The 25257-nt window shown below is 43.8% G+C and overlaps 1 protein-coding gene across 1 annotated transcript in view; it reads right to left on the reverse strand.

The window, feature by feature from the left end:
* ABCA12 (ATP-binding cassette, sub-family A (ABC1), member 12) overlaps nucleotides 1-25257 on the reverse strand; it is a 54605-nt gene that overhangs the window by 16118 nt on the left and 13230 nt on the right. Inside the window, exons 14-31 of the mRNA XM_010139609.1 lie at nucleotides 24148-24454; nucleotides 21464-21578; nucleotides 19823-20152; nucleotides 18985-19054; nucleotides 18750-18884; nucleotides 17900-18055; nucleotides 16874-17051; nucleotides 15118-15336; nucleotides 14288-14484; nucleotides 13750-13910; nucleotides 11119-11343; nucleotides 9788-9929; nucleotides 8193-8445; nucleotides 6880-6966; nucleotides 5576-5669; nucleotides 3902-4029; nucleotides 2925-3012; nucleotides 562-667 (exon numbers count right to left, since the gene is read on the reverse strand). Coding sequence (XP_010137911.1) covers nucleotides 562-667; nucleotides 2925-3012; nucleotides 3902-4029; nucleotides 5576-5669; nucleotides 6880-6966; nucleotides 8193-8445; nucleotides 9788-9929; nucleotides 11119-11343; nucleotides 13750-13910; nucleotides 14288-14484; nucleotides 15118-15336; nucleotides 16874-17051; nucleotides 17900-18055; nucleotides 18750-18884; nucleotides 18985-19054; nucleotides 19823-20152; nucleotides 21464-21578; nucleotides 24148-24454 — 2991 coding nt within the window. The remainder of the gene's footprint in view (nucleotides 1-561; nucleotides 668-2924; nucleotides 3013-3901; nucleotides 4030-5575; nucleotides 5670-6879; nucleotides 6967-8192; nucleotides 8446-9787; nucleotides 9930-11118; nucleotides 11344-13749; nucleotides 13911-14287; nucleotides 14485-15117; nucleotides 15337-16873; nucleotides 17052-17899; nucleotides 18056-18749; nucleotides 18885-18984; nucleotides 19055-19822; nucleotides 20153-21463; nucleotides 21579-24147; nucleotides 24455-25257) is intronic.

Consider the following 25257-nt stretch of genomic DNA (forward strand, 5'->3'; position numbering starts at 1 on the left):
GAAGCTAGGAGAACCGATAACCCCAGATGGGCTACTAACACTCCCCGGGATCTGTGCGTGTCATGTGTCAGAGGAAAAATATAGCTGAAAATTATGTTTCTCACTTAATCTCCCTCTGTTTCATTCTCATTCAAACACAAACATACCCACACATCCCGAGCTGCTCTCCGCAGACGGGTGACATATGAAAATGTAGTAATCTAAACCACCCCCAGAGATGACCTAAAGTGGCCCCATAACTAATCGGCACCTATCAAGAGACAGCTTTCGGTTCCAAGATGAGAGGTAATATATCAAATAGCAACCATCGGAGTTTTTTGGATGAAGGAAGTGTTTTGCGTATGAGCTGGGATCCTCCATGTCCAGCCCCCCTGAATCTAAGACAAATGAAATATGTGATTTATTCATGTTTTTCAATTTCATTTTTAAAGGAATTGCATAATTGGGAATAAAGAAATGGCCTCACTGAAGTGAAGGTAAGTGCTGTCATCAGTTTCAACAGAACCAGGATATCCCCCCCAAAAGGGGAGAAATTATCTCCTCATGTAAAGGGGGACTTACCATATCTGGAAGTCTCATTTTCTGGCAAGTTAGCTCGCAGAATGAAGTTGTTCAAGCTGTTGAGATAGGCTGGAAGGCTGTGATAACCTTCGGGATTGTACCACACCTGCACACAACGGAGAAATTGGAACAATTTAGGAGAGAAATTATTACTGATAACGTTTTGGGTTGTTCTGCTTTCATGGTTGTTATCTGAAGTCATAAGCACTGCAAGTTAAAGTCCAATGATTAAACCACATCAAGTACCGAATGAGTATAAGAGCACATTTCACTTCCAGTACAAGCAGTCCCACCAGCTTCATTTGCCTTCTGGGAGAGAAGAAAGTGCACCAGCGGGATATGTGAAATAAAGTGTACAGAAACTTGGTTTCTCTGTAATAAGTTGCTCAGGTCTGGAACTCCAGCAGCAGGGACTTCCCAAAGAAGGCTCAGCAGTCAAATGTCTAATACCCCTTGAAAGCCACAGAGAAAAAAAGTTGCTTTAGGGCAAAAAATAGCCATTGCCACCTTCTCGTTCAGCAACAGCCCTTCTCTCCTCACAGTAACTTTTCTTATCTATGCTATGGTAAACCCTGAGGACTGAGGGGAAAAATCAGATCACAGGGCATGCACTTTGGGGGATTTACCATCACCTTCTTTAGGCACAACCCACAGCATCGAGGTTGGACATGTAAGTTAACTACCGAAGGACAGAGAGCTTAGGCTATTAAGGTTAGAGGCTCAAATAAAGCCCACAGCATCCCACGTCTTGTGTGCTCAGTGATTTCACTCTCCTTGCCCTAACAGAGCAGGGGCAGGAGTCTGCCCTGCTTCCAACACTATCAGGGTTTCCAAGTATTAAACCTGACGTGATAAGCAAATAGCTATAGCTTACAGACCTAAGATGAACCTCTGAGACTGGAGGGATGGAAACATCCACAAATTCATTACGTGAGCTCTGAGTGTTAGTGAGAAAAACCCTGTGATTCCCTTTTATTGGAGCCACCTCTGAAAACAGCACTGCTCCTGCAGGAACACACTCCTGGTAGCTTCGTTTTGCAGTGAGATCACAGGATCTTGTCACGGGTGAACATTTCTACAAGAAAGGAAAGCTACTGCATGGAGCTACTTCATGCATCTGGGACGAAGAAAAAGTGATTTGTGAGAAAGCAAATTTGCATCGTGGAAAGAGCAGGACTGGCAGATCTGATGGTGACCTGTAGGAGGACACCCTCTCAGATAGGCAGGTGGGGGCACAGGGCGGTACCTTACTGCATTGCAAAGGCTGGATATCTATTTTTGACAACAGAACTGAGCTCCCAGCATGCAAGTTTTTATCCCAGAAGCAAGGAATGCCATCACAGATACTTCAAGAAGGTAACCTTCCTGTCCAAGGATGTAGTGAGGGACTTGTTTAACTCTGTGTATGTAAAATGCAATACAACAAAGGCTCCTGGTGCAACAAACGCTTCTAGCTCTTGTCATCACTAGGCTTTGGATCAAATTAGGAACAACAGGAATAAGTATCATTATGTGTATGTAAAATGCAATACAACAAAGGCTCCTGGTGCAACAAACGCTTCTAGCTCTTGTCATCACTAGGCTTTGGATCAAATTAGGAACAACAGGAATAAGTATCATTACCACCATTTTACATGGGGGCCTCATGGAACTGAGTCACAAAGCCATTTGTCTAAACTTACTCAGCAGTCCAGCGGCAGAGTGTGGACAAGAAGATGGGGTCTCCTGTGGCTCTACCCATTGGGCTGTGCTGCGTCACAACACAGTAAATCTCAGAGCATACAACCCCTTTATCCATATTGCACATTTGCTGCTGAAAAAAGGTTGTAAAAGTGGCTTACTTCTGTCTTTGCAGAGTAAATATTGCCATCATCTTTGAACCTCAACAGTCTTTTCTCTGATATGCTCTCATCACCTTTCCAGAGAGACCAGGCCGTATAGAGTTACAGCAATTGGATCACCACCATGTTTCAGTTAGGTTCAATCACATTTCAGCCTTTTAAGGCTGATGTGTTACATTTTCACTGAGCAGAAACTGAGAAACGGATATATCAGAATGCACCAGCCAGCCCTAGTTAAGGTACATACCTTCTCTCATGAGATAAAGGTGCTACTAATTGATCTTTTCACCTCTGGATAATAAAATTATGACAGCAGAAAAATTGTCTCCTGCTAGCAAGAGAAGTCAGACAAATCAGGAAGAATGAATGGGAAAAGAAAAGGAACGGAACTGCAAGTCATCTCTCCATGCCAAGCTGCAGATCTCAGAGGGTTTAGCTTTTCTGAAATATCCCTGCACTTGACATCACTTCACTTGGGTCCCACACTTCCCACGCATGGATGAGCAGATGGAGCTTAAATACCTTAGTCAAAGTTCTGTTGGGGGGCACCGGCCTGATATCGAACTGGAGATCTTTTGTCAAAGGCAGCCCGAAGCTCCAGCCACCATACCTGAAGGGAGAAGCAGAGGGAAATGCATTGCCACCTTCATTCAAAAGCTTTAACATCCTTGGTGGTGCATGTTAGCATGGCACTGTTACTCCAGTTAATCCTTGCTCAACTTAAAGAACTTATTCCAGTAGATAGTGTGTGGCCAAGCCAACACTGCTGCAGGAGCCCTTATCTGGGGGAAAAAAAGGGAAACAGAAACTTGGCAGCGCTATCACAAAACTGTGCTAAAATCTTCCATTTGAGAAACATATTGGAGCCGTGTGGACTCCTAACCCTCTTGGCTACAGCCTTCTTAACCAGAAGACAAGCAGCTCCGTTTAAATCAAAGGCAGATGAACGTATTCCTTGACAACCTTGATGGCAGGCTATTTTTGCCCCAAGACATGCTGTGCAGCTGTGTTGTAGAGTCCAGACACACTAATAGCTCTAACAGTCCCATGGTGCAAGGAAATGTTCAGCCTCTGATTTCGCTGGAATGGATGCACTTGTTTAAGTGAAGCACACACTGAGACTCTTCGACAATCAAACTTGGAGGAAAGTCTCTCCCCAGGGTTTACTTCGTGACAGGCTGTGTCAGATTTTCCTCTTTTTAAGCATTTCTGAGTCAGTCAAAGGCTTGTCTGCAGATCCAGCCATCAATGTATCAAGTGATTGACAGGTTATCCCTAGGCTATCTCTGCTATGATCAAGCACAGCAATTGCACAAACCTTTAACTCCATGATTGCAGGACATTTTACCTCCTTTCACCAGATTCACAGAGACCATCAGGAGACAGGCCCTTCTAAACCCCTACTGCACTGTGGCCTCTTCAAGCAGAGTGTATATGATACTCATAAGAGCTGCTCCCAGTGCAGTTCAGAGGAGAAGGACAGGGGATCTATGCTGTACCGTTTCTGCAGGAAGTCTTTGGTAGTTGCCAGAATGTAGGTCTCCACATTGTGCCCTGTAAGGTTATAAAGTGTCCGTGTGGAGAAGATCCTTCTGTGAGGGGGAGTGTAGTTCGTCTGTGGACATGTCTGAGCAGAGACAAACGAACAAAAATGTTAGTGTCTGCGTTTTAACCACAAGCAGGCGTGTCAGGACAAGACTGAGCGGGCAGTGGCAACATTCTGGTCCTGGGACTGATTCCTACAGAAGTTGCTGATCCACAAATCAGGGCACAAAGGCGTATGGCACTGCATCCTGTCCTGAACATACTTAGCTGCTTGAAAACCGCCTTTGCTTAAACCTACACTTCAGTTCTACTGACATCAGTGAGACCTTGAAATATGCTGCATGCTACAGAGGAAGATTTTTGCTGAATTAAGGCTGATCCTACTTAACAGAGCGCCAGAGTGACTGCACAGACAACTGCAGAGGGCGAAACAAGTCACGGAGCAGGAAACTCCACGGTGGCCTCAAACTCTCATCTTGCATTTCACAGTAGCTATGCTCTACATTTTTGCTTTACTGTCAGTCACTGGGAATATTTTCCCGAGCTTCAGAGAAACCTTGGATTAGTCCGGAATATATAATTGAACACGCTGAGGGTCAAAGTCACATTGTCTGTTTCGTAAGGTTGAAGTGTCCCACCAGACACCTGGCTGGCTGCTTCTTTCAGCTCCTCCACAACAAAAGCCCTGGCTTCCCCCATCGTGTATCTGTTCACAGCTTTGCATCAGAATACACAAAATAGCTTCCTTCATGCTGAAGAGTACCTGCCTGTGCCTGCTAGAGGTGAGAATCAGCTTTGAACGTTATCCTGACTTACTGGAGAAATGACGACAATACTTTTAATGATGTGAAATTAAGTGTATATCTAGAAAAATGCACAAAATAGCTGCATTTTAAGGAATGACTAGGAACAGTCTACTAAGTACATGCTTTATCTTACAAAAGGTGTCCTGCTGTGCTGTGAGTCTCGTTTCCTACTGCAAAAAAAGCTGAAGAGAGGTGAACAGCACTGGAGGGAGGAGAGCTTGGCTTCAAACAGGGTTGTAAAATTTTAACACCCTTGGGGCAGAATATGCCTTTTCCCCATGTACACGGGGACACAAAGCTCAGCAGTGTCCATATCTGGTTCTGCAGGTACCACCGTAATGCAAATAACTAATGTTATTAATCATCACCATTTGTAATACAGAGCAGAGGAAAAACAGATGGATCTAGACTTTGCATGAAGTTAAATTCTGAAGAGCAAGCAGCAATAATAGCTGTGCTTTCATATAATGAGAATGCTTGTATAAAATGCAATTTTCCTCTTGAATACATGTTCACCTCTGCTAAATGGGACAATCATACAACATTCAAAAACACTGTTAGACCTTTTCCCACCACAGGGAGCAAGGCAGATATATTAACATGCAAATATTCTGAGGATGCTGTTTCCTTTCCTGTCCCAAGACTGGCGCAGACTGTCTGTGGTTATCCCGTGCACAAAGTCCACAAGGCCAGAAAGAGACAGGAGGAATTTGAACAGTGAGTTCCCCTTAGTGTCACATATGCCCACAAAACCTCTCCCAACCTACAAGGCTGCCAAAATATCCACCCAAACCCCCTCAGTTTTGGGTTTATTCAAACTACCTGGATTCCATGGGTGCAGTTGCAGGCAGAATACTTAGTTCTCTGGTTTCCACTACTAATCCACGGGCCAAGCATGTCCTCCGTTAAACACTGCCTGAAAACAAGCACATTTTCCTCTGAGATTCTCTCTGCTCAGGTGTGCAAATGATGCTAATTGCTGTCTTGTTTAATGACAGCAAGGATGACAGGAAGTAGCTATAGCAGAAAAGCAGACCTTCTTGTCAGCAGTGGGTGCTTCAAGGAATACCCATCCTCCTGCTGCCTTCAGTGTGTCTTGGCAGAGAGCCCTCACTACTGCTCTCTGTGCCTGAATTCATTCAGCCCATTAGAAGAAATCCAGACACCGTCTCATTCCCACTGCAGACAGTGTAAGGAGTTTGGCAAAGGCCAAAACCATCTTACAGGGCAGAAATAAGGGCTACTGTCACTGCAATAACTGGGAAGTCCTGCCATGGACAGTATTGACTAGGCTATCACTGTAAATACTCAGTAGAAATATTTGCCTTCAGATGATATGTGGCATGCATGAGCATGCAAGCCTGCCCTGGATTTTACCACTAATTCCTTGAAATTTATCTGCAGAGCCTGAAAAAAACCAGTCTTTATGGCACAGCTTTTAGATACAGGTAACAAAAGCTATGCTGAGAAATCTCTGGGTGGGCTTGGTGATGTAATTGGGATTACTGGGGAGGCAAGGACTACTTCCCAGATACGAGAAGAGCTTGCTCTTATCCTGGCATCCTGCCACTACCAAAGCTGCTTCCTTACTACTCATAGTAACAAAGGAGTCCACTTGTGGTGGTAAATACTTCTTGAGGTCAGCAACGAACACCAGTGTCAATGTCTTGGGACTGTGTGGAAGTCCCATTCTCAGCCTTAAAGCACAGTATAGTTTCCTGCCTTCAAGAATATCTGCAGTTCTGTGCTGGCAGATGCAAGCCTTCACTCCAAGCTGCATGGGAGCTACATAGCCTCTCAGCAGGGCTGAGGTCTGCTTCACACCAGTCATGACTACACAGCACCCTGCTCAGAACCCACTTGCATTCCACCAGTGCAAGTCTGTGAGCAGCACAAGCCCACTCCTGCCTGCAGAACGGCAGTTAGACATCTCCTAACGAGCTGAAAGAGTCTGCAGGTCCATCTGAAGAGAGTCAGGACATATGTTTTTTTCTTGTATGTGGCACCAATGTACGACAATTCTGTAGACAATCAAAGGAGGTTATTAAAGTCTGATGGCTAGTAGTGTTATGTCAATTCTCTTGCAGATTCAGAATTTAAATGGAAGAAAACCAAGAACTACTTACGAATTGCTTTCATTCATGCATGTGTTATCTGTTCCAGGGAAAGCAAGCATCGAAGTGACCAAAGCATTGGTGGTTTCATTAAAATTCCTAAGATTTAACAAAGAAAAAAGAAAATGGTAAAATGTTCAAGGTACTTCCACTGAGCAGAGGAAGACTGTGTCTGAATGAAACAGGATTTGTTTAAAATGTCAAACAAATGATTATTTGTGGTGCTAGCCCTGCAAATCACTGAAGCAGATGCAGTACACAAGGACAGTCATGCAGCTGTAGAAGGAAGGAGAGCTCATAGCTTAGAGCTGCACAGCTGCTCCAGTGATTTGCTGCCTCTGGATCTAAGCAAGATACTGATGAACTTTTGGACAATCAAGATTCTGTTTCCGGGGAAAAAGCATCTACTGCAGTTTTCAGGCGCTACTTCCAGTCTTGTCTCAACCAGCTTTCTCATCTGCGATTTGGTTTTGGGCATTCAAAAAGATGCTTCTCGCTTCTGACCCACCTCTCTAGCAATGATCCATCAGCAGGAGCAGAGAACAGAGAACAGAGCACTCAGACATGCGCCATGTAGGACTGCAGCAGAAAGGCATGAGCAGTCATGGGAAAGAACACCTAAGAGCAGACATGCTTGCTTTAGAGCTAAATTTTATATTTTATATTTCTGACTTAAAGTGAGAACCCCTGGAGAAAGACAGAAGTACACATCATGAAATCAGCAGGACACAAATTATAATCATTTTGGTAATTGGATTTTTAAGCACAATGAAATAATTCAGTGGTGATATCTTAAACACACTGAAAAGGCACATGCCCTTCAAATTGACTATGTGCCTTGGATTAGTGGAGCCTGGACAGGAAAGCATGTCCTGTACTGACAGAGAGGAGGGCAATGCAGACAGTTCATAAGGTTGAGAGAATTTGATCCCAGAGTGGTAATGTTGGAGACAACTCATGTAGGGGCCTCCATTACACATCGGGGGAAGAGAATATATATATTAAGAAAAAACCTACGCAACAGTATGGCTGTCACAGGGCTGGAAGACTCCAATGGAAAACATGAAGAATATTCCTCACACATTTTGCAGTTAATTCCAGCTAAGAGGTGTTTTTTCTAAAGCTTTCTGATTGCTGGCCTGAGCCAAGCCATCTGCCTCAAAGGACCCGTAAGAACAGGATTTCCACATCTGTGTAACACAACTACACAGATAACATAGCTACAGGTTATCTGCACAATGCTTTTCCACTGGATGTGCTTAGAAATAATCCCGATGGTTAAAACTGGTTCTTTGTAAACAAATGGGTTTAAGGATGGCACTCACCCGAAGAAGTCTGCCTGGTCGGATGTGCCGTAGAGAGAGGGGGAAAGCAGCAGCTCGGGATAGTCTGTTTCCTTTGTTCTCAGCGTCCCAAGTCCCATCGCAGCCGTCACAAAGAGAACCGGGAGGATGACCTGAGCAATGAAGCCTCTGACATCCCGACGGGTATGGTGGAATCTCTTAACGAACAAAGCTGATGTCTTCTTAAGCAGCAATGGCAAACCCTGCAGGCTTTTTGATCTGATCAGGAGCTGATCTGGGTACAGAAGAAAAATGCATTTTGTCAGGGATCAGTATTTGTGAAATGCAGGGAATTGATGCCTGTAGAATGCTGGGAGTGTATTTAGCTTCCTGCAGTCCTTTACAGATGGCAAATCATACAAAGTTGGAATATACACAAGGGTCAGGTTTGGGACAAGGCTCAGATTTTAGCTCTTGAGTCATAAGCTCAAGCAACACCAGATTTTTTGTTTAATTTCAAATCTGTACATGTAGTGAATTCATTTTGAAATCTTCCAAAAGGAACACAGGTGTGCAGATGCAGCAAGTTATCTACATCCTACCTACCCAGCTGCAGCTTACATGGGGAGTCATATTATTCTTTTATATTGGCAAACTGAAAATTTTCATCATTTAGAAAGCTGGTCCTCAGACAAATCAATAAAAGAATTAATCCTGAAATAGGAAAACAGGGCACATAAACCTGCTGATCTTTTGCAGGGACAAACTTGTGGTACACTAAAAGCAGAGCCAAATCATGTGCAACCTATTCCTCTTTATGAAATATTAACCTATATAACACAACAAGAAGCAAATCCTTTTCAGTGCTCTCATTACACTCAGTGCTCACAAACCAGTCCTTTACACATACAAATTACTGTTTACAGTAACATTTACAGAGCAGGTCAGCTTAGAGAACCGAGTATGAAAATACCTCTGCCATGTCCCTGGGATACCTCCTTAACTGTAGTGTATTTATAAGTACAAAAAAAGAAAAATGCTTCTACTCTGAGAAAGCATTTCAACCAGGTAGTTGTTCATTTTTGGGCCGGGCCACCTTTTGCAGCTCTCAAACCCTCAGAGATATTGGTGAAGCTTGATTTTTCTTCTGAACTTGAATTTATCCCACTGTCTGGCTCTTTGAGCTGTTTTACCATACTGCAACGGCTGGGGCACAGCAGAAGGCCTGCTGCTTTTGCACAGTGGTTTCCACAAAGTTTCTCTCCAATTCTACTAGTTATGTAGAAATAATCCTCTACATCAATTACAGCAATTACTTTCAGAGGTACACATTTGCTCTTTCTCCCACACACTGTATTTGATTTGATTAAAACCTGGATCAATTTAAAGGAAGGCAGATGCAAACAAAACCCCTCTGTAATTTATTTGGTGATTCAGACTATTCCAAACCGGTGGATCTAAACAACTGCTGAGCGCTGTACTTCTAGTGATTTATTGGTTTTGTGATTCCTGGTTCGGTTTTCCCATTTGAGCTGCGGTTTTCAACAAAGAAAGAAGACGGGGAGCTCAAATCAATCCATCTGTCACTGTTTGCATCTGTGACAAATCTGGAATAAAACCTGGGGGTAATTTAGTACCATCTCTTTCTGTGAAGGTATCTGTGCTCATAGACATTTCATCACTGCCAATTTGATCACTGACTCCAGGCAGCTGTTGGGGCAGTTCAGCATCTTCTTGTTGGTTCTTCTTCACTAGCTCTTTTGTCAGATTGAGGAACACCTATGGAGCAAGAAAATATGAAGGAAAATTGGTCCAAATGACTCCATTTACCAAAACAATAATTAGAATCCACTCTCCTATTCTGCAGCTGTGGTCGGTGCAGCAATTGTGAATTACAGTCCTTCTTCTGTTGCCTTTGTGCTCTGCGAAGGAAATTCACTTTTTCTCAGCATAAACTTGTTTTTCCAGCTCCTTGTCACCTCCTGTCTCTCTCCTGCTGCAGCAGTCCAAACTTAAACCTTAGCAGCTGCCCCCTGGACTTACCTTGTCTTAACAGCACCTGCTATGTGACTACTGAGTGGGTGTAAATGAAGCTGCATTTCAGCTCCGGCCCCACGTAGCTCTCCTCCCTTCACACCCACTCAGAGAGCAGTGCACAGACAACTCTCCCTACATGGCATCAGTGAAGAAACAAGGAGGGCTGTTTCCCTGGGATATTTCCCCCTCTAGCCGCTGTCAACCCTGGCTGGGTTGTCTCCCATGCTGGGAGAGTGCACAATCGCGGCACCTGAGCTGCACATGGTACTTGCTGTGTAACTCATTCTTGCTGCCTTAGGAAAATGCCTTAAAAGCAAGCAAGAATTTCTGAGCAGAAAGGTAACAATCTCCCTCCCTCCCTCCCTTCTGCAAGACACAGATCATCACTGCTTGTCATTTACTGTTTTGCTTCTGATGCAGCTAAATGTTTGTATTTATTTGACCGGAGATTTCCCACGGGCAGGAAGGCACCCGTGTTACTCCAGGGTGCACTTGGTGCCTTACTTGTACAGCACAGCTTCCATGCTGAAGCTCATCCTTCAGATGGTTTGCTAACTCCATCCCTGCTGAGGGCATCTGTAGACAAACCCAGATTCGTGGAGACCAGGAGAATAGTTCAAAGAGAAACCCATTATTGTCCTCTCTCCTTACTCTATCTGCAGTATCTCGTTTTCTGGGTGAAATGCCAGAACGCTGTTAGCAGGGAGAGGCACTGGTACACTTTGTGCATTAGAATATAGATTTATGAATACATCTACGCACTCACATGTTCCTAAGTGTAACACAGTGAACAACCAAACCACTTCTTCCCCTGCCTGCAGCTCTCACATCCAAAACATGCCTCTGCCTAGACCAGAAAGCAGAGCTACACAGTGCTGTGAAGCTCATCTCCAACACATGGCATCAAATCGAGCGGTTCCTGAGCTCATACCTCTTCCACAGTTGTGTTTGAAATCCCATAGCAGCCAAGGTGGAGATCACTCAGGCTGGTATCGAGGGCTCTGAGAAGCGCCTGGTAGGCCCCTGAGACTGTGGACTTGAAGGGGGGAAGCACGTACACCAGCTCTCCACCTATGTCCTCCTTGAGATAAGCCTCTGGGAGGTGGGACTGGATCAAGGAAGTCACTGCTGAGGTGTCACACTCCTCTATCATGTTCTGAAAAGGGAAGAAAACACTGTGGTCACCAAGAGGGCTGTGAGGCCAAACTTCATACTGCCCAAATCCTGTCCCAGCACATAACCAGTAGGTGATATCAGTCCAGGTATGCAACACTTCAAAATAAGTATCAAAAGGAGATGAAAGTGGGTTTCTGGCCCTTGAAGAGGGAGGTGTGACACTGTGCCCATCATGGTCCATGCAAGACCTTGCTGGCCTCCCTTTGTCTACAGGGATACTGGGATTGGGCTGAATAAACCACTTTGCACCAGCTAGAGGGTTTGTAGTACAACAGAGCAAAAGCCTAGCTGCAAGAGAGCTGACACCTGAACTTGGTTGCCAGCACAAATACACTCTTCTTCCCACAGAAAACAGGGCTTGTACATGGGTCTTCTTTCATTTTCTTTATCTATCTATACTGCCAGCAGTTTGGAAGAGGGGCTGGTCTCTTATGGTACCTGCACTCTATTCTGTGTGCTGGGGCTACCAAGAGCACTGAAATAAATTCTATTAAGAGCAGAGCTCCCCCCTCTTGCAAGCAGAACATTTTGCCTTAGATGGACTCTTCCCATCTGCTTTATTGCTCCGAACATCAATGTCCTGGTTTGAGTTAGAACAGCACTAATTCTGGTCGGTGTATGTCACAGATCTGGTCAGATCACACAGTCAGATCAGCCACAACACATTCTCAAACAGTGACTTTCAGCTCAGTCTCTGCTCAGTGGTGGCACTTTCTGAAGTTAACAGCATATTTTTGCAGACAGCGTCTGCTTCGAGAAGTGACAGTGCTTGATAGTTACAGTCACTGCCAGGGTCTGGGATGCAGAAAGGCTCTTGCTGATGCTGTGCAGACCAAGGTCACTGCTAAATCCTGTGTCCCACATTGGGGTGCAGCAAGTGAGAGGCCGCACCTGCGGGGAGGAGCGGACAGGACAGGTGACCCTACACTGACCAACAAGGTGTCCCATCCCATAGACGACATATTCAGCATAAAGCTGAGGGATCACAAGGGTCAAGTTCTCTCCAATGGCCAGTGTCCGAGGAGGGCTCTGACCATTCTGCCTTTGATCCCAATCCATGCATTCCTGAATCCAGCTCTGGAATCGAGCTCCTGCATCTGTTTCCCGTGTGCCACTGAGTCCAGTCTGGGCCTTCCCCAGTGTCTGCCCATAGAATCAGTGGTGACATGGTTGCCATCAAGGGGGGTTGGGTTCAGTATTGGTATTGTATACATTTCATTTTATTATTATTATTCTCGTTAAAGCAGTTTCAGTTTTCCAACCAGTAAGTCTCTCTCCCTTATTCCCTTTCTCCTCTCCATTGGGAAGAGAGAAGGTTAATAGAGAGAATCTGTCTTGCATCTAGTGGCCGGCCCAGCCCTAACCCTTGACATCCAGAAAACACACTCTGCACTCAGCCTTGCCTTTAACCCTCAAGCAGACGTTGCTGTTATTTAAGAAAGCAGGGCACGGACATTCTACGAGGGCCACAGAGGCTGGTCCGGTGCCTCTGCTGCCCCTCCCTCTGCTTCGAGGGAATTGGAGACCACATGTTCTCTTAGTATCTCTCAGAGAAAATAAGTGTGCTCACATCCAGATCCTCAGTAGTTCTTTGATATCACTACTGTCCTTGGATCTGTCACTCAGCTCCTGCTGATACAGCAGTAAGTGCCTGCATCCCTGAACAAGCCTTGATGGCCCCCCTCAGAGATGAAGCTGCAGAGAGCTCAGCTCAGCTCCATGCAGGCTTGCAAACAGGTGAATCTCTGCCTCTGCCCCCAGCAGGGCTGGCTGCGGTGACTGTGCTCATGGGACACAAAAGGGAGCTAAGGCCCAGGGGGGAGGGCAGGATAAAAAGGACTGTGTCGTGCACCTGGGATACAGGAGGCTCAAGTTCAGACCTCTGCTGTGTCCACTAGAGCTGTGACGCTTTGTGTGGAGGGGCTGAAGCTAAGACTCCGGTGTTTTGGGGAACTCTCCATATAAGCTGTCTCTCTGAAGGAAACTTGATTATTAAAAAGCATGTGAATTCCAGCATGGGACAGGCAGATTCAGCCAGGAAGCAGAGTGCAGTGTAACCACATATCTCAGTGGCTGAGATCTTACTGGCAAGCCAAGGAAACAGTCAGGCATATTCCTGACCCTGTGTGGCCAAAACCAAGGGTTTCAACTCAAAACACATCCCACTTTCACCTGGGTATAAACTGGTCGCATAAAGAAGTTATTCCATGAAAGTGAAATTATGCTGGAACAAGCATTCCCCTGCAGACATCTAAGACCGAGATGAACCTTCTGCAGCACACTTCATATTGGTACACTATGATAGTGCCTCTTTCTTTCCTGTCACACAACTGACTCAGTTTCCCACCCACGATGCTGAAAATTTAGGACCAACTCAGGCAGAAACCTTCTTTTTGGTGAGTGTCAGGTGGTATCCATCACCGAACGTTTCCTTGAGGTAGAACGGTGAACCACAACATTTAAGCCCTCCATGCTCTAGGAAGGCTATTCGGTCACTCAGAACTTCTGCTTCATCCAAGTGATGTGTTGAGAGAATGATGGTTCTGCCTGGAAAACACAAAGCTGATGTCAGCCCCCACAGAATAAACACACATAACTGCAGGAGAAAGAGCTATGCTGAATGAGGGGACACAGAGTATCGGGTGAAAATCGATAGTGCTTTTTTGGTAATTATTAGTGAATTAGGCAACATTAGAGAGAAGCTGAATGTTCCTGTATGGTAAACTGTGTATTACGGTAAAGTGACGTTTCAAATGACATTTTGAATTTAGAGAAACCAACCCAGATGTACCCAGACAGCCTGCAAAATCCCAGCCTCTCATAATTTGTTCTCTCTCCAAATCCCAGAGTTCAAAGCCACAATATTTGCAAAAGTGACATGAATCGCCTTTGCTACTGGGCAGCATCTCGCCTCAAAACGGTACCTTTTTTATTCTTGGAGATAATCTCCCAAATACTTCTCCGAGAGCATGGATCCACCCCTGTGGTTGGTTCGTCTAGTATCACCACCCTTGATCCACCCAGGAGAGCGATAGCTATAGATAACTTTCTTTTCATCCCCCCAGACAGGGAGCCAGCTAGCTTGTGACGATGGCTGTACAGTCCAGTTTCCTTCAAAGTCCTTGAAAACAAAGAAAAAACAATCCCAAAGGTTGTACTTCAGGCATCTTTTAAAAGCAGAGAATCTGAAAATATCTGAAAAAACCATAACTGCAAATGAAAAACTGTTCAAGTATGGACTGCTCTACTGAATGGTCACAGTGCAGGGAGATGATTCACTGGGATTTAAATTTCAAACCGTTTTTTAGGATGTTTTCAAAGTTTCCATCTCACAAGTCAAGGTTAAAGGCTCAACCTCATCAACTGAGAACACCAAGAACCAAATTCCCTGGGATGTTCTGGCTGCTTCACTTCTCCGCAGAACCAATAAAGCAGACATCATCCTTCTGACTGGTTGATTAAACCTCTTTCTGGGGGAAACTGTAAAGCAGCAAGGACAATGCCCTTAGGTCTATATAAATTCACCTCCAAAGAATTGCCAGAGAAGCTTGTAAACCCCCAGAGAGAGATGTTGCTTCCTTACAGCCACAGGTACCAATACACTCCTCTAGTCAGACTGAGGCATTGTTCAAACTCTGCGCTGGATCTGCAACAGTCCTCAGAACCGTTTTTTGAGCTTTGCAGTGGCAATGGCACTACCACACAGTTATTTTGGTAGCCCTCTCTGCCTTCTCCTACTTTCCTATTTTTATACCTCTTTACTTCTTGGTAGAGCTCTTCTTTACTCCAGTGAGGGACTTTGATGTACCCATAGAGCAGCAGGTGTTCCTTTGTGGTGAGGTAGTTAAAGAGCACATTGTGCTGCATACACACGCCCATGTTCTTCCTGATAACTTCCTGGTCGGTTCTGGTATCTTTGCCATACACAAAGATAGTACCTGATGATGTAGGAAACAATCCAGTCAAAATAGATCTACGAGGGAAAAATAAATTGAAAAGGACATTAGGAAAAGGAGAAAGCCATGGGCAATCTTTTTTCACATGGTTCTGTACCTATCATCACCTTCAAAGTTTTCTTACATTACCATCACACTTCTTCCAGCCAGAGACCACTCGCCACTGCTGCTTCTGCTGTCTGAACATGCTTTGGCAAAGCAGTGGCCAACAGTCATCAAGGGACATCCTCGTACCCCTCTGCGGGAATGTGAGGGCAAGTACCAAGCTCACACACTGAACTCTGGCTAGTTTTCACATGTCATTTTATTTCCTTCAGCCCTCCTCTCCCTAAGTCAGACCATTGCCTGTCCCATACATCAATACTCATAAATGCCCCTGACTTCCAGTTTAATCACTGGGAATTCATATAATGCAGTTACTCTTCATTCTTTGAGGTTTGTCTGCCATTTCCAGACAGCTTCATACTGCTAACCACAAAAGAGATGAAAAACCACATCTTCATCTTACTTACCACATGAGAGCATGGGAACCTAACTGCACTGCCATTAACGAGAAATGAGTGGGGACTTCCAGACAAGACCCCTCGCAGTGGGCAGCACTTTCATCTAGTTCAAGCAGGTAATTACCTACCTAGCAATACCAAACAGACCTGAGTCAAACCCCTCTGCTCAGAATAACTGCTTGCACATTACAGGTCATTTTTGGTGCTATCCTGCAGGGACTAAAAGGAGAAGATGGTGTCTTAGACCTTCCCAGAGCTATTCTCTCTCCTGGGACTTTTAACCATCATTAGAAAGGAAAGAAGTAACTTGTGACATTACTCAGGGTTTGAAGCCTGCAGTAAGTTTCAAGAAGCTATTATACTTTTCTGCATAGCACCTTTGCCTACTCTTTGCAACCAGGATACGAGATGAATTAATAATAAGCTGAGATGAAGCATACATCTGTCTTACTGGTTTTAGCTTCTATTTATCAGCTTAATGTTGCTTTCAGAGTGATGCACATATATATCAGTGGAGAAATCAAGTTCTACAGGTCTGTTTTAGTGCTGTTATCTAACAACTCAAATAATAATTTATAAATGGCAAGGCTGGAAGGGCTGAAAGGCCAATGTATTAATCCACTGCCATTCCAGACCAGCCAGCACATGAGTTTGTAGAGCATAAGTATACCTTTATTAAGCTTTCTGGCTCATACCACATAGGCTTTAGTGCATGCACAAGCTACCCACAGCTTTCAGAATAACCTAACCCCAGGCACCAAAGTGTCAGGGAACAAAACGCTAGAATGGCTGCTGTGCTGTGCATTACAGCTGTCCTACCAGATTAAAAAGCATGTTCCTAAGCAGCAAAGAACCTTTAATTCTAATAGATGAAGGGACTGCTGAGGTCACCCATGAGCAAGATAAAACTACGAGAGAGATTTGGCCTAATAAAGTGTCTTATTCACTCTCCCAAAACTGCACAGCCCCACCTGTTCTCTTGTTCACCCAATCATGCCCCACAGTGTAATAATAATAATAATAAAAAAAAGCAGCTTTAAAGGATACGCACATGGTTGTAGTTTTCCCAGCTCCATTATGTCCCAGCAGGGAAGTGATATTCCCTTCATAGAAGTTGAGGCTGAGGTTGTCCACTGCAGCTTTGGATCCATAAACCTTTGTTATGCCATGGAGGGAGACTCCCAAGGTAAGATCAGTGGGCTCTGGTTCCAGGTGAGGCGGGGGAGCACCTTTGATGCCAAAGGGAAGGGGCAGAGAATAGTTACATCACTGCAGCAGGTGTTTGTGTCACATTTTTCACCTCAGAGACAAGCAGGGCTTTTAAATACAAAATGCAGCAAAAGTAGGTGCCTTTCGGCTAGGAATGTAGAGAACATTTCACAGGATCTGTATCATTTTGAGCTCTCTGGGATTTCTCCCTTTTGCTTCTGCAGCTTCTAATAACTGCTGACAATAAGCATTAATCACTTTTGAAAAGGTCTCATATTTAGAGGTTTTGGAGCACCTAACTTAATTTATACTAAGCAAGCGCAGATAATTAGAGGACATACAGCAAAAGTACTGAGTTATTTTCAGTTAGGTAGAATCAGCAAGCTTTTATGTGTGATCTCACAGTATTTTACAGGCTAAATATTTAAAGAGACAAACAAAGAAGCACCCATCCTTTTCGCCAAGTGGAAATCTGTATATGCTTGCACAGACAAAAGAGTATTTGAACAAAGAAGCACCCATCCTTTTCACCAAGTGGAAACCTGTATATGCTTGCACAGACAAAAGAGTATTTCTACACAGAGCACTGCAGAGTGAGATACACACATCTAAGGTAACTGCCCAGCTACATCATACACAATGTATGTGAGCATCAGTACTGGATTTCCACACCCAATAGGAAGAACAAGTTTAATCCAAAAGCCACATCTCCATTCAGGTAAGTAACAGCTTTCAATTTTTCTTGTGCTACAAAATAAGGACCAGTACAGAAATGTTCTTTTTGAGTGTGGTTGGTGCCCCTTAACAAATTTGGCTTTGTTTACCTAAAACATTGTTAGTATCCCTACCCCATCTAGCATTCACATACATATCTTATTGATGAAGGTGGCTTCTTTCCTTAACAGCAGCTTGGTGAAGAGAAGGCCTCCATGTTTCTCATTCCAGAAAGGGAGGTAACTGTTGTATTCAAGCCAGTAAGATGGAAGCAAGGGGAAATACCAGGGAGCAGCCATGCCATATCTACCTGTAAGGAGAAGAGGAATCTCACTCAGGTATCAGTTTCTGAGGAAGTATCACTACTGGGGTGCACTCAAAGTGGAAAAAAAAGAAAACTCCACAGAGATGTCTCCCCTCCCGATGTGCTCATGTACTCCTGATACTTGGTAGAGAATTCACCCCACTGACACAACAGGAAGCATTCATTCACTAATTTGTTATTCCGAGTAACTTCATAGCTGGAGGGCAGGAGTACTTTACATTTTCCACTGGGTAGATTTCCCTATGCCAGCGGACTGCTTCATTAGGTGGGGAAGAAAAGCAAAAGACAAATGTACTGGCTCTTGCCCAAGGCAGGAATTACTTTTTGAAATCAAATGATGTAAGTAACACAATGCAAAATCACTCAGTGACAAATGCAGGCTAACTTGCTCTGTTCTCATTTTCACTGAGCAGACTGCAGACATATCCTCCTGTGTCCTTGGCTTCAGCTTCTTCAGGAGACTCACCCACTCGTGAAAAGCAGAGGAACCCTCATTCTCCCCTGTTCTGCTTTCTCTCAGTTTCATTAATACTCTCAGACATCCACCACATACTTTCACAGAAGTATCCTGTGTGTGCAGACTGTCTGCCTGCCTGCCTGACCCATGCAATTGGCCAGCGTTATATTCACTGTTTTCCGAAAGAGATACAGCTCCAGCCTCAATGCTTTCTGTCCTTACCTGGGAAAACGTTCCTTATATACCATCCCAGGAGGAAGTAAATGAAAGAGTCTATCAGAATGAGCCAGCACATCCAGCCAAAGGAAGTGTTGTCTCCAATCATGGGGGACTTATACATGTTGTCCCACTGCAGACCTGCAGAAAGAATTTAGAAATATGATCAGAATCCGGTTTAGTTAATGAAATGTCACAATCATGGGAGCTTGAAGCCTTGTTTTGTCTATAATAAACATACCTATGCCCTGTGCCTCATATCGAGCAATGTATTGACTGGCATAACTGAACGCAGTTGGAGACAACAGACTCTGCAGAATAAAAAAAATGTGAAAAGAAAGAACTTATGAATTAGTCCTAAAGAGAAATAAAGTCAGTAAACTATCAGATACCTCACTGGCTTGGTCCAGTAGCCAGAAAAATTAGTGGGTTTCTTTTTCTAACAGTCACTGGTCCAGGCTTATGATCAGTAACACTTCTGGTGGTGGGCTGTAATGTCTTCTTCAAGCCTGCCTGCCTTTTGTTTCTACACCCAGGACCCGACTTTACCTCTCATACAGGGCCTTATTTTAGGCTTTTGAAATATAGGCAGACTTCTTGAACCTAATACCTACATATTGCTGCCCCTGATAAGAAACAAGGCTTTATATCTATTTCCATGGCTAGGCATTTGAGATCCATGAAGCTAAAGGACGAGCACAGCCAGCCCTCCTTCACGCCCCTGCTACCTAAACTCGTTACTGAGATGGCCTGGTTTTTTACGGTGCTTCTGCTTTGCAATCCGAAAGGGCAAAGTACCTGGCCCAAGCTACTCTGATTCAGTTGGCAGGTGGGAACTCATTAAAATTCCACAAGTATTGCTTTCAGCCATAAGCCACAACTAATTCCAGGTCTCCCTCAAACAGGCCGTGGCCAACTCTCCTGCCATGCTGTCATACCTGTCAACACCCACTGATGGAATTTAGAGACACCCAACCCGCGTGTATCTGTGACGCAAGCTATAGTAAGAGCTGAAGTTTATTGAAGGTGAGTGTCTGCTTCCACACACATGGTCCCTCTCATTGAAAAGCAGAACTCACCAGTACACTCTTCACAGAGAAGCTCAAATGATTCTCAATGACAAGCAACACGATGAATGGGAAGAAGGTGAGGATGTACACGAGACTGCCAACTAAGGCCGCGATGTTGGTGTTATTGAAGAAAACACTGATGAAGTAGCTCATGGCTATGATGGACAGGCTGTAGTCCATAAGGTACAGGAACAGGAGCGCTGTGTTTGTTTTGGGAAGGATGTCACCCACTTTTAGAACAGTGATGAGGAAGGTGACAGTAATCAGCAGGAAGATGGCACACTCTATGAACCAGGCGATGAAATGGCTGCTGGCATTAACACCCATCATTTTCATGTACTACAGAGAGAAAGGGGAAAAAAAAGAATTACAAATGACAAGTGTTTTCTGCTGACACTGAACTGTTTCTTTTTTCAGTTTCAGACAGGGCATGAAACCAGCCCACGCTCTTTCATACTCTGGCATACTGCATGTCGGTAACAGGGCAGAACCCCACGCGCTCACATTTCTGGAATGGCCTAGGTTTGTGAAGCAGCCTATTGCAAAAGAACAGCACAGACAGGAACTGCAAGTATGAAGCGTCACAGCCCATAAGCTCCAAAGCAACTTCAGGATTTAGATTTGTAACTTTTCCAAAGTATTTTCATTATCTTTTGAAAATAATGCTAATTGATCCAGCAGCTTGAGTGTAAAAGCTCTTTGAAACCAAACCATTTTTAACATGATACCCAGATAGCAAATAACAGCTAAATTACCACGGTTATAAGGAAGCAGTATTAATTTATAGTAGCTGATGAGCAAGTCCAGAAGACTTGTATCATATACAATTTATTGTACTGATAAAAATCCAAAAGAAACTACAGGTCCTGGTGACTTGCTGTACAGTAATACACACTTTAAAAGATCACTGGCAGCCTGGTTCTTAGGGACGTTGAGCTGGGTTCCCCAAACTAGAGTAAGGGGCTGGCAGGAAGTCACTGGGGTTCACTCATTTTCCATCTCATCACAGTTCACACAGTGCCCTTTCTTGGAAACGTTTTTGGTGAATCAGTGTATGTTTCCATGGTATTGGATAAAAAACAAATCCACTCGGGCTTTTGTTGCTTGCTGAAGCTTAGTTTTACAAAAGTTTTTTGCTGCTCATCTCTGTTGACTGTGTTCACTGCATTAATTTTGTAAATTCCCTACCTCTCAATGTCATTTCTTTTCCAATAGGCAACCTGAAGAACTTCATTTCAGAGAAGGTCATGTAATATGTAGCACCTTCTGAAATATTAAGTATAATAACTTTGAGATAGGAAATAAGTCACTTTTCATGTCTTTGTCCCCAGCAGGTATGACTCAAAGTCAATTTTTAGAGAGCTCTACATCTTTAGGAAACTTGTAACTTCGGAGGTCCCCGTGTTTCCAGTGCGTACAACTGCAAAGCAATATTCTCACCACTTGAAGGGTAAATGCCCTGCTTTTCTGTGGTTCTGAGCTCGGTTACAATGTCAGAATTCTCATGCTGCAGGTCAAACAACAGGTATTTGGGATATTATTTTCCTTAATGCTTGTTTTGCTCCATTTAATATTGTACATGAGACACACTACCCACTAATAAGGAAATTCTGTTTATAATTTTACATGCCCCAGAAAGTTTTACCGTACCTCATAAAGCCTCAGATCTTTCTCTTGAACAAGTGTTTTAACAAAATCAGCTATAAACAGCACCCAGGCAGCCATCAGAGCAAATGGAAGAGAGTAGGTCACGCTGGTTAAGAACCTGTAAAAGGCAAACACAGGCTTTAGCTGAATATGAAACGTTCTGGGGATTAAGGCTTTATATAGAATATATTTTTCAGAATAATACTTTGGCACAGGAAAAGACATGCTTATATTTCAAACCGTGGAGTATAATTAATAATTACACAAAGGGCTATTTTGCCATTGCATCGGATTTTCTATTCACGTAACTCCTGACTGTGTAAAATCTTTTTTCTTTTTTTAAATCCCAGGGGGGCTCCCCATGCATTCTGGAAGTTTTGCTCAGCAGCACCACTGGCAGGAGCAGGAACTGCCATGGACTGCCAGAGGCTTCTCCTGGCTCTCTGATGGGATGCATCCCATTTTGAAACATCACAGTAGCTGGCCATAATTCCCAGTTCTGTTAATAGATATAATGGCCAAGTTTTGTTATCAGGCATCGTTTCCTGGTGCTGGAGTTTGGATATAGGTGAATTGAATATAGGTGCTTTCCCTCAGAGTGTCTGTCCTGTTACCCCACGGGACAGGTATTGTGGATCCAAGTCTACAAGGTGGGCTTCACAATTCTCAGCTCCTTGATTTATTTAAAACCTTCTTCCTTTGTCAAACAGGGGCAGAAAAAAGACAACAATGACCAAGAGTAAACTCCTTTTGTGATGGAAAGCAAGATTTTACAGCAGGAGATTCACTGCATTGTATCTACAGGGCTTCTGCTTTCCTCTCTCATTTCTAAAACTGCCTTAGAAAAAAAAAACAGCGTTATTCCTCAGAAAAGTTTAATATACAATAACAGCAATAAATTAATATGATTATATTTGTTTCTAATTCTTTTACCTGTAAAGCTGAAAATTTCCCATACAGCAGCACTTTCAGGAAATGCTTCCATGCCAGTGAAGCCACGTTTATAACGAACCACGAAAAGGCATTTCAGTAGCTCTACTAGCTCTTTGTTGTTTGGGGTTTTTTTTAGCTACCACCTTGTGTACGATCTCTAGGCTATTAAAAATTCAGCACTTTCCAACAGCTTCTGTGTACTGGTATATATATTCCCTCCTTTTCTCTACAGGATGGTAACTATGTGATAACAATTGTTAAACAGCTGTTTTATGATGACTTCTACTGGATGCAAATCCAAAGCCTTTATTTAGGTATTTTAATAATTGAGCAAACTCACGTCCCTCTAAACCCGGGGTGGGAGGGAAACCCGAAAGCAAGCGGTTTCCTCAGCAGCCAAAGAACAAGAAGAGGAGCAGGTAGCACTGTAGTAAATGCCTCCAGCAACCAGTTAATCATTGTTCAAAACTCTCTCACAGCAATAACCCTCACGCTTGCTGCAAGAAGATGACACGTGGTTTGAATGCTTACTGCTTGCGTGCTTGCAGGCACTTTGCATGCTGTTACTTTGAGAAGAGATTATAGGTCCCCAGCTCTCTTAAGCGACAGGCTGACACAGGAGATTAATGGCTCTGCTATAGCTCCCAGATAATATTTCAGCTCATGCAGTAGCCCCACAGGCTTTACAATAGGAAGAGCTCCTAGGTCTAGTCTGTCCTTTCGGTTCAAGGAAGATCCTCGTGTCATCACAGAATGACCATCCAACTTACCAATACTATTTGCTGAACAACCTTAGGTGTTTTCTGCTGGACACTGAAATCCCTCCCCTGTGTCTTTTCCACTCAGTTTGGCCACCAGCTGCGGTCAGGGTAGCAACTCTGACGAAGTACCATGTTGCCAGCTTTTCAAGACAGATCAAAATTGCCTTGCCAGAGGGACAGGTCCTCAGCTGCAAGAGATTCGCTCCTCTCTGCTGCATTTGGCAGAGATGCAGTTCAGACTAGCTGCAGATCTGGCTCAAGATGCGTGGCAAGTAAGATGATCCAAAACTTTTTGATCTGCTTCACCATTCAAAACTTACTCTGGTCCACACACAGTTGATGCTGCACTGGTCTGTCAGCCCTGGCAACTCAGCGCATCAAAAGCTTTTCTGTCCTCCCTCATTATTGCAGAGTTGAATGGTACAACCTCATCTTCCCTCTTATACTTCTTAAAGTATCTGAGAGGCACCTGTATTCAGCCCTATCCACTATGCACTGGACATTAGCTGGAAACAATGGAGTGAATAACAAATACCGCAGCTGGGCAGCAATCTCTACGAACAAAGACCATAAACCTAGAGACTCTTTTTTTGCCCAGTAAATACATTTTCTAAGTTCTGCGGCATTGTCTGCATGCAAACACCTGCAGAACAAGCCAACTGCTCACCCCAGTCTCAGTGCTACTATGTGTAGTAAAACAGGGACAACGAATTTTACCTGCTGTAAAATCTATAGTTAACTATGACAATTCAGGTACATACAGAGCACTGAAAACAAAAGATTAGGCGAAGTAAACATTGCTCATTTAATCTAGAGTCCAAAATTCCTGCTTTAGTTCAGACCCTTATTAAAAAAAACCAAAACAAAACCACAAAATGAAATTATTTCTTGCCATGGGAACAAGGTATTAAAGAGACCAGCGCAGCTGGCGAACACCAGTCCAGACCAAGTGAGCTTACTCAAAGCATGAAGACAAAAGCCAGACAAACTTACATATCCTTATTGTAGCAGGGGTAAGGCATGGCCTGGACTTGAACCGCTATTTCCTCTGGATTCTTGCCGGTCTGCAACTCAATAATGGCTCTTTCAATGCTGTCCTGGATATAAATAAATGCCCGGCTGTAAATCTGGCTCTGCGAGGTGGAATTGTGTGGGCCCACCGTCCAGATGCGCTCCCTTATTCTGTTGGTGGTTTGTGTGATCTTGCTGCTCATTCGGATGGTGTAGTTGAGCACAGGAGGGAGGGACAAGCCTCCATAAACTGGGCTGCTACTGCTTGAAGGCAGCTTGAAAATGATACCTAGGAAAACAAAGGGAAAAGACTCTCCTTCAGAGTCAGCAGCACGGGAGCAGTACACACAGATAAGCAGGAACTCCTCATTTTTATAAGCCTCTTTACATTACAATCCATCGTTTCATTTCTTTGCTGCACAAATAATGCTCAGATGGGTAGGCTGCTTATCAAGGATCTAGAATTGGAAACTATACATCGCTGCAAACGTACTTTCAAACGTGACCAATGATTCTGGGTGCAAAATGCAACCCCAGAGCCTTTAAATCTTATCCCACAAGCATTCAAAAACGAAAGGCTCTGAAAATAACCACCTGTATTTGGAAAAATCTCACTGTTAACATGGGCTGTCAGATATCCATTAGGTATGTCACTCAGCACACGCACCTCTCAGGAACATGCCCAAAGGCGCTCTATCAGTGGACCTCACATAGTGATGCTGTAACATAAAAAACTCAGGAATGTGGTGCTGAAAATCATTCATGACCTATACTCAAATTCTTGCGATACTGAGGTGTCTAATATAAAAGCCTGCAAGTTCCTGTTAGGAAATGGCATGCTGTAGACACAGTTTGACAGACAGGACTTTTTTTCCTTTAAAATGCCTGTTTTTTAAAGAGGCAATACCACAGAAGTTTTTCTCCAGAGAACATTTCTCCTGATTATTCCATGTATAAAGTATATCATGAAATGAAGGACAAACATGGAAGAAAACTGCTTTTATGGGAACAGACAAGTATTATCAGAAATCATCAAGAAAATAAGAAGTTTCTAAATCCTAACTGAGGAGATATTGGGCTTTCTTTAAAAAC

Source organism: Buceros rhinoceros, unplaced genomic scaffold (genome assembly GCF_000710305.1).
Source record: "Buceros rhinoceros silvestris isolate BGI_N320 unplaced genomic scaffold, ASM71030v1 scaffold937, whole genome shotgun sequence".
Lineage (NCBI taxonomy): Eukaryota > Metazoa > Chordata > Aves > Bucerotiformes > Bucerotidae > Buceros > Buceros rhinoceros.